The 19,040-nt window shown below is 44.3% G+C and overlaps 1 protein-coding gene across 1 annotated transcript in view; it reads right to left on the bottom strand.

Annotated features, from left to right (window-relative positions):
• The window catches only part of LOC118085572 (zinc finger protein 420-like), a 148,367-nt gene that overhangs the window by 124,317 nt on the left and 5,010 nt on the right, over positions 1-19,040 (bottom strand). The window contains exon 3 of the mRNA XM_060274033.1: positions 284-6,207. Coding sequence (XP_060130016.1) covers positions 4,529-6,207 — 1,679 coding nt within the window. The 3' untranslated portion in view covers positions 284-4,528. Of the gene's footprint in view, positions 6,208-19,040 lie in introns of the transcript that reaches the window.

Raw genomic sequence — 19,040 nt, 5'->3', positions numbered from 1 at the left:
GACATTTATGATACATAGGATTTCCTGTTTCTTGCTGCTTAGGAAGCAGGCTTATAAATCTTAAACTTTAAATAGATCAGAACTTCAACATTCAGACAACCCAACAATTCAACTTTCCCATCAAAAGCCAGTAATAGAAGTTTGATCAAATTAAATTCTTAATAAAGTATCAGTGCGAATGGATCATGTTTGCTTCATTAAATAATAATAATAATAATAATAATAATAATAATAATAATAATTTTATTTATACCCCTCCCCGCCCTCCCCTTCAAAACCAGGCTCAGGGCAGCTAACACCAATAAAATACAATAGAATATAAAAAACAATTAATTAAAATACAGATTAAAATACACTATCAAAATTTAAAATGCAGCCTCATTTTAAGTAGTCCATAAATCCAGCCATGACGGAGGAAAACACAAGCGTCAGATTAACTCCGACCCAAAGGCCAGGCGGAACAGCTCTGTCTTGCAGGCTCTGCGGAAATTTGACAAATCCCGCAGGGCCCTGGTCTCCTGTGAAAGAGCGATCCTCCAAGTTGGGGCCAATACTGAAAAGGCCCTGGCCCTAGTAGAGGCCAATCTAGCCACCTTATGGCTCGGGATCTCCAGAATATTGTTGTTTGTGGACCTTAAGGTCCTCCGCGGGGCATACCAGGAGAGGCGGTCCTGTAGGTACGAGGGTCCCAAGCCGCATAGGGCTTTAAAGGTCAAAACCAGCACCTTAAACCTGATCCTGTACTCCACCGGGAGCCAGTGCAGCTGGTAAAGCACTGGATGAATGTGATCCCATGGCCAGGACCCCGTAAGGAGCCTCGCCGCAGCATTCTGCACCCGCTGGAGTTTCTGGGTCAGCGTCAAGGGCAGCCCCGCGTAGAGCGAGTTACAATAATCAAGCCTGGAGGTGACCATCGCATGGATCACTGTGGCCAGATCAGAAATATATGCACCCCAGGAAAAGACAATTGGGAGCTGCATGCCTCCTTTATCTACAGGAGATTGGGGTACAGATCTCTATTCAAAAATGTTTCACAAATGTGGGTTATTTTTATGTTGTGTGCCCCCCTCTGGTCATTAGCGGAACAATCAACCGTCCTCCTATGTATGAATGAAAATGGCCAGACAGTCACGGTTCAGAAGATTATTAATATTCTCAGTCATTTCAGCCTTACCATTAACGGACCAAAATTTCTACCCTTTATTTACAGGAAAAAGGGTCAATGCAGATTCCACCTAATCATGAATTTGTATGTGCTTTAAACTTTGGCTGACTTTAGCATATTTGACGTTTGATTTGAACAAGAGACAAAATTATGAAAAGCCCCAGATAATCACTCAAATGCTTGATATCACCAGCTCTGCTTCAAAACATCACCACCTTCACCTCCCACTTCTTAACACTCTCTATTCCAAACTCTGAAAAATCAGTCCTTCCATCTTTTTCTACCAAAGAGCAAAGCCCATCACCCAGCCCACCATAACTCAAAATTCACTCTCCAATGCTGGCAGACACATTCCTTATCCTTCTGTGGTGCCCAGAATTGAACACATTGTAACAACTTTAAATATGTGCCCCCCATGCCATTTCCATAACACCTGCAATCATGTGTGCTGTGTTAGAAATTCACTTCTCCTGTTGCTGGATATGTGGCTAGTATGTCACATGTCCCTTTTTCTTTTCTTTTTTTTAAAAAATGAATATTTATTTAATTTTATAACACATAAAAGGGACCCAGGTGGCGCTGTGGTTAAACCACTGAGCCTAGGGCTTGCTGATCAGAAGGTCGGCAGTTCGAATCCCTGTGATGGGGTGAGCTCCCGTTGCTTGGTCCCAGCTCCTGCCAACCCAGCAGTTCGAAAGCATGTGAAAATGCAAGTAGATAAATAGGAACCGCTACAGCGGGAAGCTAAACGGCGTTTCCATGTGCTGCTCTGGTTTGCCAGAAGCGGCTTTGTCATGCTGGCCACATGACCTGGAAGCTATAGGCCGGCTCCCTCGGCCAATAATGCGAGATGAGCGCGCAACCCCAGAGTCGGTCACAACTGGACCTAATGGTCAGGGGTCCCCTTTACCTTTATAACACATAAAAGTACAGATCTCAATCATCATGTTATATACCATTGTTCTTCCTCCCCTCCTCTGGACTTCCCTCAACTCCTCCTCTGCTGAGTTATTAACTTTATTTGTTGTATCCTGCTGAAATAAAGTTGTGAATGTTGATTCAAACCCTGCCAGTGAATCCAGTCCATTTTGTTCTTTCTGCAAATAGACTAAATGGTTCCCAGACTCTTTTGAAGTCCTTTTTCTCCTCCTCTGCATAGTTCATCAGTTTTTTGTGCTATTTCTTCCAATATTGTGCAATCAAGATTCCGGCCGCTGTTGTAGCAAACATAAATAATATCCCTTTTTCTTTTTGGGGGGGCAGCTCTTGGTTTGAGATACCTAACAAAAAGGTTTCAGGGTGTTTAACAAAGTTCGGTTTGAACATGAACCTGTTTACTTTCCTAGGCTTGGAAAGTGTAAGAACGGAAGTCAAGTCTTATCTCTTCCGCTCTGCTGTCCTTTTGCACTGTTCTTTGTCTCCCTGTCTGTTGCTGAAGAAGAGAGAGGACGCCATTATGATCCCTTTGGTGTCGTCTGCAAATGTGAGGAGCATCCCCTCAGTTCCTTCATCCAAAGACGTTGAACAACAATGGGCCCAGGACAGAACCCTGCAGCACCCCTCTTGTCACTTTTCCCCAGGATGAGGAGGAACCATGACGGAGTCCTCTTTGGGTTTGGTCAGTCAAATCCACCTACCAGCTACCTCATTCAGCCCACATTTGACCAGCATCCTCACATAAATACGGTATCACAGAGGACTTTGTCAAAAGCCTTACTGAAACCGAGATGCACTATTTCCACAGCAGTCCCCAGATCAGGGGTTCCCAACAAAATTTTCTCGAGGACCCCTCATCGAGCCGCTATTGTGACAAGGACCCCCATTAATTCCTAATCCTAAAATTAAAAAGTGAGAGCCAAATTAAGAGTCTTTTTATATTTTATATTTATACGTTTTTTACAGTTACAACAGAGTACTCCATCAGTATACAGTTAGTTTTAATTTTCAGTTCTTAATGAGACGAACCACTTTTTAACCAACGGTCCATTTTTAACTACGCGAACTGTAGCTTCCGCAAAAAACAACGCTTTGTTTACAAACACTACTGTTTTGCAAAGAGGCAGCGCGCGCCAGGGAGGAGGGAGGGGAATGGAGAAGACAGGGTACCTGCGCAGTAGCGCACAAATGAAGCCGACAAAGCATCTTGGGGAGGTGAGCGTTAGTAGAATGTGCGCGCTGCCTCTTTGCAAAACAGTAGTGTTTGTAAAGCGCCACCTAATGGCATACAGCAGAACTACTGCCTCTATCTAATTCTAGTTTTGCGCTAGACTCTGCTCATGCAGGAAGCGGCCAAAACAAAAAATCTGTTATCATACGAAATATATTTAATATATTTTTTATTCTAATAGCATCTTGCGGACCCCTCTGGCATAGCTCGCGGACCCCTGGGGGTCCACGGACCACCTGTTGGGAACCACTGCCCCAGATCAACAAAGTTTGTAACTCCATCCAAAAAAAGGAGATTTCTCTGGTTTTACTTGTTTTTGAGAAAGCCATGCTTTCAACCTGTATGTTTATGTTGTGATATATTCAGATGAAGGGCACATGAATTTGAAAAATAATAAATAAGGATATTGACAAGCCGGAACATGTGCAAAGAAAGGCGAATTATGTATTTATTTAATGTGTAAACCACCCTACCCAGTGGTGAGTGTTGATCTGACGTAGCCGAAACAAAATAAAAAAATTCCTTCCAGCAGCACCTCAGAGACCAACCAAGTTTTTTATTTTGGTATGAGCTTTCGTGTGCATGCACACTTCTTCAGATACCTATAAATTCCAATTAGCAGTCCTGGGGGTAGTTCAGATTCTGTGGCAATGCTTTTGGCCAGCAGAGGGTGTCACAGGGCCTTTAAAGCAAACTTGGATCTCCAGCTGTTTTTGGACTACAACTCCCATCATCCCTAGCTAGCAGGACCAGTGATGGGAACTGTAGTCCAGGAGCTGCTGGGGACCCAAGTTTGGGAAACCCTGCTTTAAAGCAACCTTTGCATTTGGCCCGCAAAGATGGGAACTGTCCACATTTGTACTTTCTTGAATTTTGTTTTCCTTGTATGACCTGTGTGCGTTAATTTATTTTATTTTTTAAGAGGGCAAATTGAAAGAGAAATTGTATGGCAAGTTGTGGAAGAATAAAAGGCTGCTTTTGAAAAAACGGGGGGGGGTTGGCCTCCTCAAATATTTAATGGGAAGGGCAAAGACTCATTGGCCTTTAAGAGTTTGCGCCTATTCCCTTCACCTACAGGTCTCAGGATGGTTACAAATAAAAACACAACATAAAAAAACAAAACACGAAATTTTAAAAGGGCATTAGATGTCAATCAGCCAAAGTTCTGGTCAAAAAGTTGCGGATTTGCCTGGCTCCTAAAGCTGCATATTGGTTTCTCTGACTTTTGTATGGATTCTTTGATGGGAAGTGAGAGAGGAGCTCTGCCTGAAGCTCTTTCCACATTCCACACACTGATAGGGTTTCTCCCCTGTATGAATTCTTTGATGGGAAGTGAGAGAGGAGCTGTGACTGAAGCTCTTTCCACATTCCATGCACTGATAGAGTTTCTCCCCTGTATGAATTCTTTGATGGGAAGTGAGATTGGAGCTTCGACTGAAGCTCTTTCCACAGTCCACACACTGATAGGGTTTCTCCCCTCTATGAATTATTTGATGGGAAGTGAGAGTGGAGCTCTGTCTGAAGCTCTTTCCACATTCCACACACTGATAGGGTTTATCCCCTGTATGAATTCTTTGATGGGAAGTGAGAATGGAGTTATCAGTGAAGCTCTGCCCACATACCACACACTGATAGGGTTTCTCCCCTGTATGAATTCTTTGATGGGAAGTGAGATGGGAGCTCTGACTGAAGCTCTTTCCACATTCCACACACTGATATGGTTTCTCCCCTGTATGAATTCTTTGATGGGAAGTGAGATAGGAACTATACCTAAAGTTCTTTCCACATTCAAAGCACTGATAGGGTTTCTTCCCTGTATGAATTCTTTGATGGGAAGTGAGAGAGTATCTCTGACTGAAGCTCTTTCCACATTCCACACACTGATATGGTTTCTCCCCTGTATGAATCATTTGATGGGAAGCGAGATGGGAGCTCTTCCTGAAGCTCTTTCCACATTCCACACACTGATATGGTTTCTCCCCTGTATGAATTCTTTGATGGGAAGTTAGAGAGGAGCTATCAGTGAAGCTATGTCCACATTCCACACACTGATAGGGTTTCTCCCCTGTATGAATTCTTTGATGGGTAGTGAGATTGTGGCTGTGACGGAAGCTCTTTCCACATTCCACACACTGATATGGTTTCTCCCCTGTATGAATTCTTTGATGGGAAGTGAGAGAGGAGCTATCAGTGAAGCTCTGTCCACATTCCACACACTGATAGGGTTTATCCCCTGTATGAATTCTTCGATGGGAAGTGAGATTGTAGTTGTGACGGAAGCTCTTTCCACATTCCACACACTGATATGGTTTCTCCCCTGTATGAATTTTTTGATGGGAAGTGAGAGAGGAGCTATCAGTGAAGCTCTTTCCACATTCCACGCACTGATAGGGTTTCTCCCCTGTATGAATTCTTTGATGGGAAGTGAGGGAGTATCTCTGACTGAAGCTCTTTCCACATTCCACACACTGATATGGTTTCTCCCCTGTATGAATTCTTTGATGGGAAGTGAGAGAGGAGCTGTGACTGAAGCTCTTTCCACATTCCATGCACTGATAGAGTTTCTCCCCTGTATGAATTCTTTGATGGGAAGCGAGATTCGAGCTCTTCCTGAAGCTCTTTCCACATTCCACACACTGACAGGGTTTATCCCCTGTATGAATTCTTTGATGCTCAGTGAGAGAGGAGCTTCGACTGAAGCTCTTTCCACATTCCATGCACTGATAGAGTTTCTTTCCAATGAGATTTTGTTCCTGGGAAGTGGAATGGGAGCTCTGACTGCAGCTTCCTCTACACTCCAAATTTTTACATGGCTTCTCCTCTCTGCAGACTTTATCGTGGTCACCTTTGTTCTCAATTTCCAATTCATCACAATCTGCAATGGAAACAAAACGGGATTAGAGCCTCAGGAATAAATGGGTATATGATCATTACCTGTGTTGTTTGTCATTAAACAACATATTTAGTATAAGAATCTGACGAGTTGTTGAATGTTGCTTTGTTTGATATACAGGAGTGGTCAAAATTGTGGAAGCCTTATGGGAAAAAGTGTATTTCAGAGGTTTGATGGCTCATAACACCCCTTCTTTTGGAGTAATATTATAAAATTATATATTAATAGAAAGGTAATTTAAACAAAAATGAAATCCAACAAAGTTTGTTCCATTATCTGTATTCTATCAAACGTTCAAGCCAAATAACCTGAAAAAGGAAGCACAACTTGCTTAGGTTGACTTTTGTCAGTGTGATGTGATTGCTATTAAGCTGGTTTGTTATTTGTGTTCTTTCATTTAGTGAGGTTGTAAAACATAATAAAATTATAGAAATGGCACAAAGAGTTGACTGGTTACCTAGAAAGCGATGTAAAATAGAATAATAATAATAATAATAACAACAACAACAATAATAACAATAATAATTTATTATTTATACCCCGCCCATCTGGCTGGGTTTCCCCAGCCACTCTGGGCAGCTTCAAACAGAAAAATGAAATAAAATAATCTATTAAACATTAAAAGCCTCCCTAAACAGGGCTGCCTTCAGATGTCTTCTAAAATTCTGGTAGCTGTTTTTCTCTTTGACATCTGATGGGAGGGCGTTCCACGGGGCGGGCGCCACTACCAAGAAGGCCCTCTGCCTGGTTCCCTGCAACTTGGCTTCTCGCAACGAAGGAACCGCCAGAAGGCCCTCGGTACTGGATCTCAGTGTCCGGGCAGAACGATGAGGGTGGAGACGCTCCTTCTGGTATACTGGACCGAGGCCATTTAGGGCTTTAAAGGTCAGCACCAACACTTTGAACTGTGCTCGGAAACGTACTGGGAGCCAATTTAGATCTTTCAAGACCGGTGTTATGTGGTCTTGGCGGCTGCTCCCAGTCACCAGTCTAGCTGCTGCATTCTGGATTAGTTGTAGTTTCCGGGTCACCTTCAAAGGTAGCCCCACGTAGAGCGCATTGCAGTAGTCCAAGCAGGAGATAACCAGAGCATGCGCCACCCTGGCGAGACAGTCTGCAGGCAGGTAGGGTCTCAGCCTGCGTACCAGATGGAGCTGATGGACAGCTGCCCTGGACACAGAGTTGACCTGCACCTCCATGGACAGCTGTGAGTCCAAAATGACTCCCAGGCTGCGCACCTGGTCCTTCAGGGGCACAGTTACCCCATTCAGGACCAGGGAGTCCTCCACACCTGCCCGCCTCCTGTCCCCCACAAACAGTACTTCTGTCTTGTCAGGATTCAACCTCAATCTGTTAGCCGCCATCCGTCCTCCAACCGCTTCCAGGCACTCACACAGGACCTTCACCGCCTTCACTGGTTCTGATTTGAAAGAGAGGTAGAGCTGGGTATCATCTGCATACTGATGAATACTCAGCCCAAACCCCCTGATGATCTCTCCCAGCGGCTGCATGTAGATGTTAAAAAGCATGGGGGAGAGGACAGAGCCCTGTGGCACCCCACAAGTGAGATCCCAGGGGTCTGAACACTCACCCCCCACCACCAATTTCTGAACACGGCCCAGGAGGAATGAGCGGAACCACCGCATGACAGTGCCCCCAGCTCCCAACCCCTCTATGCGGTCCAGAAGGATTTTATGGTTGATGGTGTCAAAAGCCGTTGAGAGATCCAGCAGAACTAGGAAACAACTCTCACCTTTGTCCCTAGCCCGCCAGAGATCATCAACCAGTGCGACCAAGGCAGTTTCAGTCCCATGATGAGGCCTGAATCCCGACTGGAAGGGATCCAAATGGTCCGCTTCTTCCAGGCGTGCCTGGAATTGTTCAGCAACCACTCGCTCAATCACCTTGCCCAAGAATGTAAGATTTGAGATTGGGTGATAGTTGGCCATATTGGCCGCACCTAAAGATATTTTTTTAAGAAGCAGTTTAATAACTACCTCTTTCAGCGGGTCTGGGAAGGCTCCCTCACAGAGAGAAGCATTCACCAACCCGCGAAGCCCATCACCCAGCTGTTCCCGGCTAGCTTTTATAAGCCAGGATGGGCAAGGATCAAGGAGACAGGTGGTTGGTTTCACTCGTCCAAGCAGCCTGTCCACATCCTCGGAGGTGACAGATTGGAATTGATCCCACACAACTGGGTTAGACAGGATTCTAGCACTCTCCCGCCCCGGCCCTGCTCCCATGGTGGAGTCTACCTCTTCCCGAATCTGAGCGACTTTATCTGCAAAAAGCTTTGCAAAATCGTTGCAGGAGATCATGTGTCCCGTACTGGTCCCCGATGGAGCAGGTGGTCCCACTAAACTGTGAACCACCTGAAAAAGTCTCCTGCTGCTGTTTTCTGCAGATGCAATAGATGCGGTGAAGAAAGTCTTCTTCGCCATCGCTACCGCCACTTGGTAGGCTCGACATTGAGCTCTAACCCATGTCCAGTCAAGCTTCAGAATGAGTTATCCGCCACCGGTGCTCTAGCCATCTTAGCGATTGTTTCATTGCCCTCAGATCTGTGGAAAACCACGGGGCTGTCCGGGCTCCATGCAATTGGAGAGGGCGCTTCAATAGCCCTGGTTAACTCCACATTCCAGCGGGCCACCAGGAAATTGGTGGGCCACACTCCACATTCCAGCGGGCCACCAGGAAATTGGCTGAAAGGCCATCAACATGGGATAAAGCATCCCCTACCACTCTCTGGAAACCATTTGGATCCATTAAGTGGCAGGGGTGGACCATCCGAATTGGTCCCACCTCCCTGCAGAGGGGAAGGGTCGCGGAGAAGTCCAGTTGCACCAGGTAGTGATCTGACCACGGCACTTCTTTAGTTTTGCTTTTACTTAGTGTCAGATCATCAACACCCATAGAGGTAAACACCAGGTCCAAGGCATGCTCAGGCAGGGAATCCTTGGTGCAGCGAGGAGGTCGGTACACCAGAAGGAATTCTGTACTGCCCCTATTGCCCAACTTCCAGAATATGCACTCAGAGAACTGGGTCTTCCCAATAGGACGCCTGGTGCAAAGTAATGACTTCCTAAAAATCACTGCAACCCCCCCCTCCCCACCCACAAGGTGGCGGCAAGCGCGGGGCAATGAGGCCGACGAGGGCCTGATCCGGCGGTGAGCGCGGGGCAACGAGGCCAGTGAGGGCCCGATCCGGCGGCGGCGGCAAGCCCAGGGCAGCTTAGGGAGGTAAGGCTCCGGAATGAATTAATCCATTCCCAATGAATTCCTATGGGAAACATCGTTTCGATTTACGAATGTTCTACATACGAATGTGCATTTGGAACGGATTAAATTCGTAAGTAGGGGTTCCACTGTATTTAAAATCGTAAAAAGAAAGTTTTAAAACATTTTGAAAAGAACTATGTGCAATTCAGAGTCCTTCTGGACAGCAACAGCGGTGGGGGCAACAGTCCCCTCAGTCCCCAGGAGGCCCCCCAGGCCCCGCCCTGGGCCAGGTGGTGAGAGGCAGGAACGGGGCCCTCAGGCACTCACACAGGGGAGTCCTCCTGGGCAGCAGCAGCGGTGGAAGCAGCAGTCCTTTTGAGGCCTGTCAGGCCCCGCCTTAAGCCAGGTGGTAAGAGGCAGGGACAGGACCTGCAGGCACTCACACAGGGGAGTCCTCCTGGGCAGCAGTAATAAGTGAACAAGGTTACAGTTATGAAGAAATCAGATGAAAGATTGGGGAAAACTTAACAAAAGCTGGCCTTTCTATATTTTTGAAGTGGTATAAGGAGACTCAGTCACGACTTCCGGTCTACCCGCATCGCTGAGCAGCGAGGAAACCTCAAGCTCCGAGGTTCCTGGTGCTGTGAAGGAGGGGGGAGCCGCGAGAGTGTCGTGGACTCCCAAAGAACCCCAGATCGAGCTTTCTGGGGGCGTGGAGACTCAGCTGAGCCCCAAAACGTATCCTTTGCTCCCCGGTCAGCTCTATTAAGAGCCCCGAGAGCGAGCGGAGTTGAGACGTGGGTGCCTGTGAGTGGATTTGCTACCTCCGCAGTGTGAAGCTCCGAGCTGACAGCCTGTTGAGTGGTGGATTCTTCCAATTTTGAAAGACTTGAGGATTTTGGTCACCGTGAGTAAATCTCAAATCTTTATTGCGTTAGCATACAGCCATAGCAAAATAAAACAATACAAAAATGCCAGAGACAAGCAACAAAACATAATTCAAGGCGATATTGCTGGCGTAATAGCATTTAAATTACCCTAAGACATGATGCAAAGGTTTAGGTGCCAGCGGCAAAAGTCTAATATGCGGATAGATGTAAAGCATAAAATAGCCCAAAATAGGCTTGGCACATTGAGTTAAAAAGTATAAAAGAGAGAATTAAAACAGGTCCAGGTCTAGGACACACTACCCTGTCAGGGTAGCCCTGAGTTTCAGAGCCTGCACTATGAAGATTGCCACCCCACGTGAAATTTGGAGATTTGCGTCCACAAGAAGCGATTTCAAACAGTCTTCCTTAGATGTAATGGTGGACGGAATCAAGAGGAGGAGCTTAGATCTTATTGGCTCATAAATGGGGCAGTAGAAGAAGAAATATATGAAGTCCTCTATTTCATTCATTGTGCATGGGCATAGACGCTGAGTAATAGGGGTCTTAGAGTAAATCCCCTGCAGGAAGGCCATGGGTATAGAATGGAAACGGGCCATAGTAAACGCTCTTCTCAAATTGGGCTCCATCAGGTCTATCAAGTAGTTGGCAAGTGATCTTACCACTTTCACTTTAGGAAGCCACGTAGAGAGGCGGGCTGTGGTGGACCGTGCCCGGTCCATGGCCTCGTCCCTTGTAAGAATACAGGCCCGGATTTTATGTTGGTCCCAGGATGACAGCGTGTCGAATTCTGGGAGGGAGTAGCGTGTAATAATAGTCTCCATGCCCTTGGACCATTGGTTGCTTTGGGAACAGGTTAAAAAGGCTTGCCTGGCTAATAGGGAACCCGGGGCATTTATTAGTTTACAATAAAAACTAATAATTCTAATGTGGGCTCTCGCAACAATGGAGGGGAGGCCCAGTTCTGTTCTTAACTGTGCAGCAACCAAGCCCTTGGGGAGACCCAGTATCTTTCGTGCAAGAGAGTTTTGTAGAATCTCCAGTCGTTGTAGTATTTTTAAATTCCACCCCCAAATTTCAACCCCATACAGTAACATCGGGAGGACTTTGCTGATAAATGCTTTTCTAATTGGTGGAACCAGCTGGCCGCCTTTTGCATAGAAGAATTTCTCCAAGGCTTTGATGGTTCTGCGGGCGGCCAGGATGGTCATATTTGGTGATACCCAAATATTTGAATGCTGAACAATATTCAATGTAGTGGCCCTCAAAATTCCAGAATGACTTCAGAGTTTTCGTGCCAAAAGTACGAATTTTGGTTTTGGCGAAATTGATTTTGAGGGAGTTGGTGTCACAGTATGTCATGAGCCCTCTGAGCATGGAGAGGAGATGCTGACTCTGTAGTTAGCAGAGCCAGTTTGCTGTGATATTTTCATTTTTCGTTTTTGAAACTGTGAGGGACAGGGGCTACAGACAAGCCCCTCCCATCCTGAGAACCAGCTCTTCCCCGAGTACCAGCGGCAGCACAGAGGGGGAAGACTCCAGCGGGGAAGCAGGAAGTAGAGGACATGGCTCTGCGACCCTGCCAGAGCCACGGCTCCGCTTGGGAGAGGAAGGAAGGGAGAGGGAAAGGGGGAGGGAGGAAAACACGGCAAGAAGACCTCTCCCTCCAGTTCCGGAATTGCGCCGAAATAAACGGGGGAGGAGATTTGCGATTCCCAGATTGCTTTGTTGGAAAAAAACGCGGGAATCGCCATTGCAGGGTTCTGACTCCAACTGAGAACATGTACCTTGTACAGCTCCAGCACTGTAAATAGTTTGCACACAATAAAAGCATGAAAAGGCAAATGTCTGGAGAGTCGTTACTCTAGAGTAGCTGCAACGCACCTCCCTGTGACAGAAACCATGCAGGAATTGCTTTTAAATATGATGAGACAAATGACTGAGAATTGTAAGTAAGCAACGAACTTTACCTTGCTTTTTATCTTCGCTCACCTCTCCCCTGCTTCCTACAATACTCTCTAAGGTGCATTAAGATACTTCCAATTATTGTGGACTTTTCTCCTAATCTCCACTATGGGCCATGGCAAGCGGCCAAGGGACCTGGATGAGGCAATGCCTCCCCCGAGGCCCAAACAGTCCAAGATTGATTCTTTCTTTCTTAACTGTGGCAGAAATAACGAGGAAGTTAGCTACACGGTGGAAACTTACAATCGTTTTAATCCTTTAATTGACCTCACAACCGACATAGAAGTGGAGGGGGTGAACTCGAAGGTGACGAATAATGCTAATGATAATGACAAAGAAGTGAGAGTCACCTCAAAGGGGGAGTCTGAGTTGGCCCTGGGTGATGGCATGGGACTTGATCATTTCCAATTAATAACCAGGACCCTGCATTGCATCTTTAAGAGCATAAATGGGATCTCTATGCAGGTAGATAAGCTCCACCAAAAGCTTGAGGCCCATTTGCTAGAGCTGCAGCACAACCACACTCTGCCACCGAGGGATTTAAAGGGACAGAGGTATACCTCCCCTATTAGACATGAAAGTGGTACTGGTGGTCACCTCTTAAAAACTCAATCGGACTCTCAATCTCGTGATTTTACAACCAAACAAAATATGTCTGACTATACGCAGTAGTGACCCCAGGTCCCCAAGGTGGAATAATCCGAGAAATGTTAAAGATAATCCGAGAGATGCTAAAGATCATCTAAGGCAACTCCTTCAGATTTGGCCTCCGCTAATAGACCTCAGTACAGTGGAACATTTAAATTACCACCATCGGCTCCAAAAAGTACTGCTCTCCTTCCAGTCACCAAAAATTCCCTCCATTCTGGTTAGGCGGAAAGCGTTTTTGGCTACCTGGGGCATCTTCCCAACGAGAGTCTTTATTTTTTTATTTTTTTGGATTTAACCGATCTTTATTGAAAAATAATGTCTTACAGAAAATTTACAGAAGGAAAAGAAAGAAAAGAAAAAATAAAATAAAATAAAGAACATTATCATTTCATCACCTAAGTAACTAATACATCAGAATTCTGCCATTGACTTCCCGTCACCATCTGCAACTTGTCTCCTTTATATTCTTTATGTACTGACATTCCTCATCATAATCTTGTTATTCTTTTTTGTACATAATAAAGCTTATCCTACCAATTTGTCTGAGTATTTGTTATATACCCATCAATACAAAACTGCCATGAAGATTCCTTCCCTATTATCAATTTCTTGCATATAATTCTTAAATTTTTCCCACTTTTCCGTAAATGCCTGTTTGGATTTTCCCTTTAAACTATCAGTTAACTGAGCCATTTCCATAAAACCCAATAACTTGACTTGCCACTCGCCAACTGTGGGGATTTTGTCTCCTTTCCAGTTGGCAGCTATCAGCAGGCGGGCTGCCGCCGTTGCATACAGGAAATGCTCTCTATATTTTACTGGCAGATCTATGTTCAGGATTCCGAGGAGGAAAGCCTCTGGCTTTTTTGTGAAATTGATCTTAAGCATTTTTTTCAACTCCTCATGTATCTGATTCCAAAACACTTTAATTTTACGGCAAGTCCACCACATATGTATCATATCTCCTTTTGCCTCTCCACATCTCCAACATACATTTGCAATGCTTTTATACATTCTGGACAGTCTGGAGGGCGTAAGATACCACCGGTATAACATTTTATACATATTTTCTTTAATCGTGTATGATACCGTGAATTTCATATTGCGTTCCCACAGCTTCTCCCATTCCTCCATCATAATTGCATGGCCAAAGTCCTGGGCCCATTTTATCATGACTTCTTTCACTGCTTCATCCATTACTTCCAACTCAAGAAGGAGGTGGTACATTTTAGATATTATCTTATTATTACTATTCATCAGGTCTTTTTCTAATCTGGACATTTCTGAATTGAATCCTATTTTTTTGTCCTCCTTAAAAGCTTCATTTAATTGATGGTAATCTAACCAGCTTACTAATTCATTTTTAACTTCATCATATCCTTTTAATTTAAATTGTTCGTCCTCCTTTATCAGCAGTGATCTATATGTAGCCCATTTGTCCTTATTAGTTTTTTTCCTTACCGCCTTGGCTTCCACCGGCGAAATCCATAAAGGAGTTTTTGGCTCCAAGAGATTTTTATATTTCGCCCACACTTTATAAAGAGAGCCTCTTATTATGTGGTTACTAAACCCTTTGTGTACCTTGGTCTTGTCGTAATAAACATATGCGTGCCAGCCGAACCTTAAATCAAATCCTTCTAAGTCCAGCTGACTGGTTCTCTGGAGCAGAAACCAGTCTTTTAACCACGTGAAGCAGGCCGCTTCATAATATAAGTTCAGATCGGGGAGACCGAATCCTCCCCTCTCTTTTCTATCTATAAGCAACTTGTGCTTTATTCTCGGCCTTGCTCCGTGCCAGATGAATCTGGAGATTTCCTTCTGCCACTCTTTTATACATCCTGTATTGCGTATTATTGGGATGTTTTGAAACAGAAAAATCAATTTCGGTAATATGCTCATTTTTATTACCGAAATCCGTCCCAGAAATGATAATCTCAATTTGTTCCAATTTATCAAATTTCTTTTAATTTCTTCCCATACTTTGGTATAATTGTCTTGATATAAATTGATATTTTTTGGAGATATCCAGATTCCTAAATATTTGATTTTGCCACAGAACTTTAATTGAGTTGATCGTTCAATTTCAATTTTCTCTTCCATTGATAAATTTTTAGCCAGCATTTTAGTTTTTGTGTTGTTTAATTTGTACCCCGCCACCTTGCCGAATTCCTCTATTATTTCTAACATTTTACTTATGCTTTCCTTTGGGTTCTCCGTCGTGACTATCAGGTCGTCCGCGTAAGCGCGTAATTTGTACGTCCTCCTACCGAGTGTTACTCCTGTTATTTCCTTTTCTTCTCTGATTTTGTTATTTAGTATTTCCATCACTAGAATAAAAATTAGAGGGGACAGGGGGCAACCCTGTCTGGTCCCTTTATGTATATCACACTCGTTAGAGATATTATTATTTACCAATAGTCTTGTCCTTTGCTTAGTGTATATTGCTTTAATTCCGTTACAAAAAAGCTTCCCAAACTCCATTTGCTCCATAGTGGCCCTCATAAATTTCCAAGAAATTTGGTCAAACGCCTTTTCAGCATCGACCGCTATTAGGACTCCTGGCTTATCAATTCTCATATCTAAATATTCAATAATATTAATAATATTTCTGATGTTATTTTGCATTAATCGCTTAGGGAGAAAGCCCGCCTGGTCCTCATGAATTATTGTTGTCAGTACATTCTTTAGACGGTCAGCTAAAATGGAAGCAAACAACTTGTAATCGTTATTCAGTAACGAAATTGGTCTGAAGTTTGATGGTAAAGACAAGTCTGTTCCCTGTTTAGGAATTAGAGTTAAGTAGCTTTCTCCCCATGTTAGGGGCATTTCACCCTTTTCTAATACGTTATTCATTATCTCCTTTAATGGATCTGTAACGGTTTCCTCAAGCTTTTTATAATATATTGCCGGTAGCCCGTCAGGACCTGGGCTTTTCCCTAATTTAGCTTTTTTTATAGCTTGGCTAATTTCAAATGTAGTGATCCGTGCGTTTAGATCTTTAATATACTCCTTGGGAATTATCCCCAAATTATTTTTTTCCAGATATCCTTTTACTTCTTCATCAGTTTCTTTACCTTCACTATATAATTCCCGATAGAAGTCCAAGAAAATCTTTTCAATCTCTTTTGGGTTAGAGGTGTAATTATCTCCCTGTTTCATTTTATTGATAACTCTCTCATTTTGTCTATTTTTTGATTGCCAGGCAAGTAACTTGCCTGGCTTATTGGCCTGTTCGAAATTCTTTTGCCTCAACATTTTTATTTTCCACTGGATGTCTTCTTCTAGAATCATTGAGTACTGTGTCTGTAATATTTTTACATTTTGTTTGATTTTTTCATTCTTTGGGTCTTTATCGAGGTCCACTTCATATTTCCTTATTTCTTCCCTGAGTTTTTGTATCTTTTTTTCCTTTTCTTTCTTTTGAATTGCACTCTGATTAATAAAGAATCCTCTTATCACTGCCTTTCCGGCATCCCATACTGTCGTGATAGGGGTTTCTTTATGCAAATTAAATTTAAAGAATTCTTGAAGAGTCTTTTTAGCTTTCTCAATTATTACCTCATCATACATTAGGGATTCATTTACTTTCCATCTTTTAAGTCCAGACACTTCTTTATTTATCCAAACAAGTACAGGGTTATGATCCGATAAGGTTCTGGGCTGAATTTCGGCTTTAGCGATATTTACTGTCAGTTCATTAGGAATCCAAATGGCATCGATCCTGCCTGAGGTCTTATTCGGCTCGGAAAAGTGTGTGTACTCTCTTTTCAACTCTCTTTTCAACCAAACAAAATATGTCTGACTATACGCAGTAGTGACCCCAGGTCCCCCACCAAAAATTCCCTCCATTCTGGTTAGGCGGAAAGCGTTTTTGGCTACCTGGGGCATCTTCCCAACGAGAGTCTTTAATGACACCAGGATTAAACCTCTTTTCCATAGCAGCGCACAAAAAGGTATCCGCTTGCCAGACAGGCGTGACATAGTCTTGAAACTCAAGCTGTCCACCCGGGAACCTCACTCTCCCCCTCAGCCCAAGCTTCCTGGTTTATCTACCCCAGCAACAGAGAAGCATGATCAAAGCGGGCCCAGCCATCTGGCTACCTCAGAGGAGAGGGACCTTATTTCATCCTATGGCGAGCTGCCATTAGTAGAACAGCAGGAAGTTATAGACAGGCTTGGTACACTCAAGCAGCAACTTGTACATGTACTTCAAGAGAAAACCTCCTCGAAACCTGGTCATAGCAACCTATTAAATCAAAGGAATGCTGCCATGAAGGGGCTAACACCCCAAAAACCCCTGCCAAATACTGGGACTTCAATAACAGATGAGATGGCAGTCTGCCTGGCGGAAGCTCCTCACACACCGCCGCAACGCAGACCCTCTTCACCTCTACTAATAGATCTGCAATCAACTACCTCGTCTTCTGCCCTAAAGAGCAACGCACCAAACACCCCTCATCCTGGTAATCTGTCGATGTCCTACTCTTCCATGCCTGACCTGGAGTCTTCAATCAGTGTGGTCCAGCCAGATGACTGTATATCCTCGTCCCTTGCCTGTCAACCTTTTTTCGTCAGAACCTTATTTATCCACAACCTCTTCAACCCAATGTTGTTGTTGTTGTTGTTTAGTCGTTTAGTCATGTCCAACTCTTCGTGACCCCATGGACCATAGCACGCCAGGCACTCCTGTCTTCCACTGCCTCCCGCAGTTTGGTCAAACTCATGTTCGTAGCTTCGAGAACACTGTCCCACCACCTCGTCCTCTGACGTCCCCTTCTCCTAGTGCCCTCCATCTTTCCCAACATCAGGGTCTTTTCCAAGGATTCTTCTCTTCTCATGAGGTGGCCAAAGTATTGGAGCCTCAGCTTCACGAGGCTCCAATACATAAACGTTAAGGAAGCCACTGTGCAAAGAGACAGCTCTGATTTTATTGAAGACCCTGCTGGCCACATCAATCAAATCATCACCATCACCCCTTCGATACCCTCGGCAGTATCACGCCTGGCGTCGTCTCAGACCCTTGGCAATGTCTTTCCCACCAGCAACCAGAGTAACTGACTAGCAAATATTCCCTCCTCAAATTGCTTCAATGTGCTATCCTGGAATGTGGCAGGATGGACGTCCAAACAGGATGGCAGGGATATGAAAGAGTTTTTAGCGAAATTCCAGATTATGGGTATGCAAGAGACCTGGTGTTTAGAATCTTCATCCCCCCCCCCCATCCCTACTGGGCTATGATGCCTTTGTGATTCCCGCAACCAAAACACATTTGCATGGGCCTGGCAACATTTGTTTCGCAGGAGCTTCAACTTAATATCTCTCCTCTCTCTTGGTTAGAGAGTAATTGCATTCAAACTCTGCACATCACTAACAGCTCGGTTGGGGACTTCATATGTGTAAACCTGTACAATCCATCTACTTATTCCTCTTCTCATTCAAATCAGTTTTGGGAGATTTAAGATTTATCCTTGATAAATCTGTGGCTGAATTTCCAAAGTCAGAGATTCTTATAATGGGGGACTTTAATGCCAGATTTGGAGCAGATATAAGCTCATTTACCAATAAGTCCCAATTATTCATAGAAGAGGAGTGGTTTCCTATGTGGAATTCACACGACAAGATCATTAATAGGGCTGGCATCACACTGCTGGAGTTTACCATTAACTGTGGGTTGCTCAGCTTGCATGGCACACCCAAAGACTGGTCCGGGGGATACTATACTTTCCTAGGAACTAGAGGGGCTAGCGTTATAGATTACATCTGGTCCTCCTCGGCATTTATTGATAAGGCATACTGTTTCAATGTGTTCAACCGTGACTAAAAGAAAAGGGATTTTTAATTTGAAAAAATTGGCCAGGGGAGGAGATTTAAAAACGGAAGTTGATTTCCCCCATTGAGTGAACTGAGATGCGGTTATCTTGCCCGAAGCTGGAAAGATTGACAGGAAGCTTTCAAAAGATTGGACTTAAAACCTTCCCCCTGAGGCAGGGTAAAGGGGAGAAGGGGTGAACTTAGTAAAATCCCTGTAATTTTTTAAATTTTGGACTAGGGAAAGTCCCCCTGTAAGCTGGAGTCGGGTCCCTGGAGGGATCA

The sequence above is a fragment of the Zootoca vivipara genome, chromosome 4, assembly GCF_963506605.1.
Source record: "Zootoca vivipara chromosome 4, rZooViv1.1, whole genome shotgun sequence".
Lineage (NCBI taxonomy): Eukaryota > Metazoa > Chordata > Lepidosauria > Squamata > Lacertidae > Zootoca > Zootoca vivipara.
Note: the sequence above shows the minus strand (reverse complement) of the source record. Positions and strands in the feature narration are given on the sequence as shown.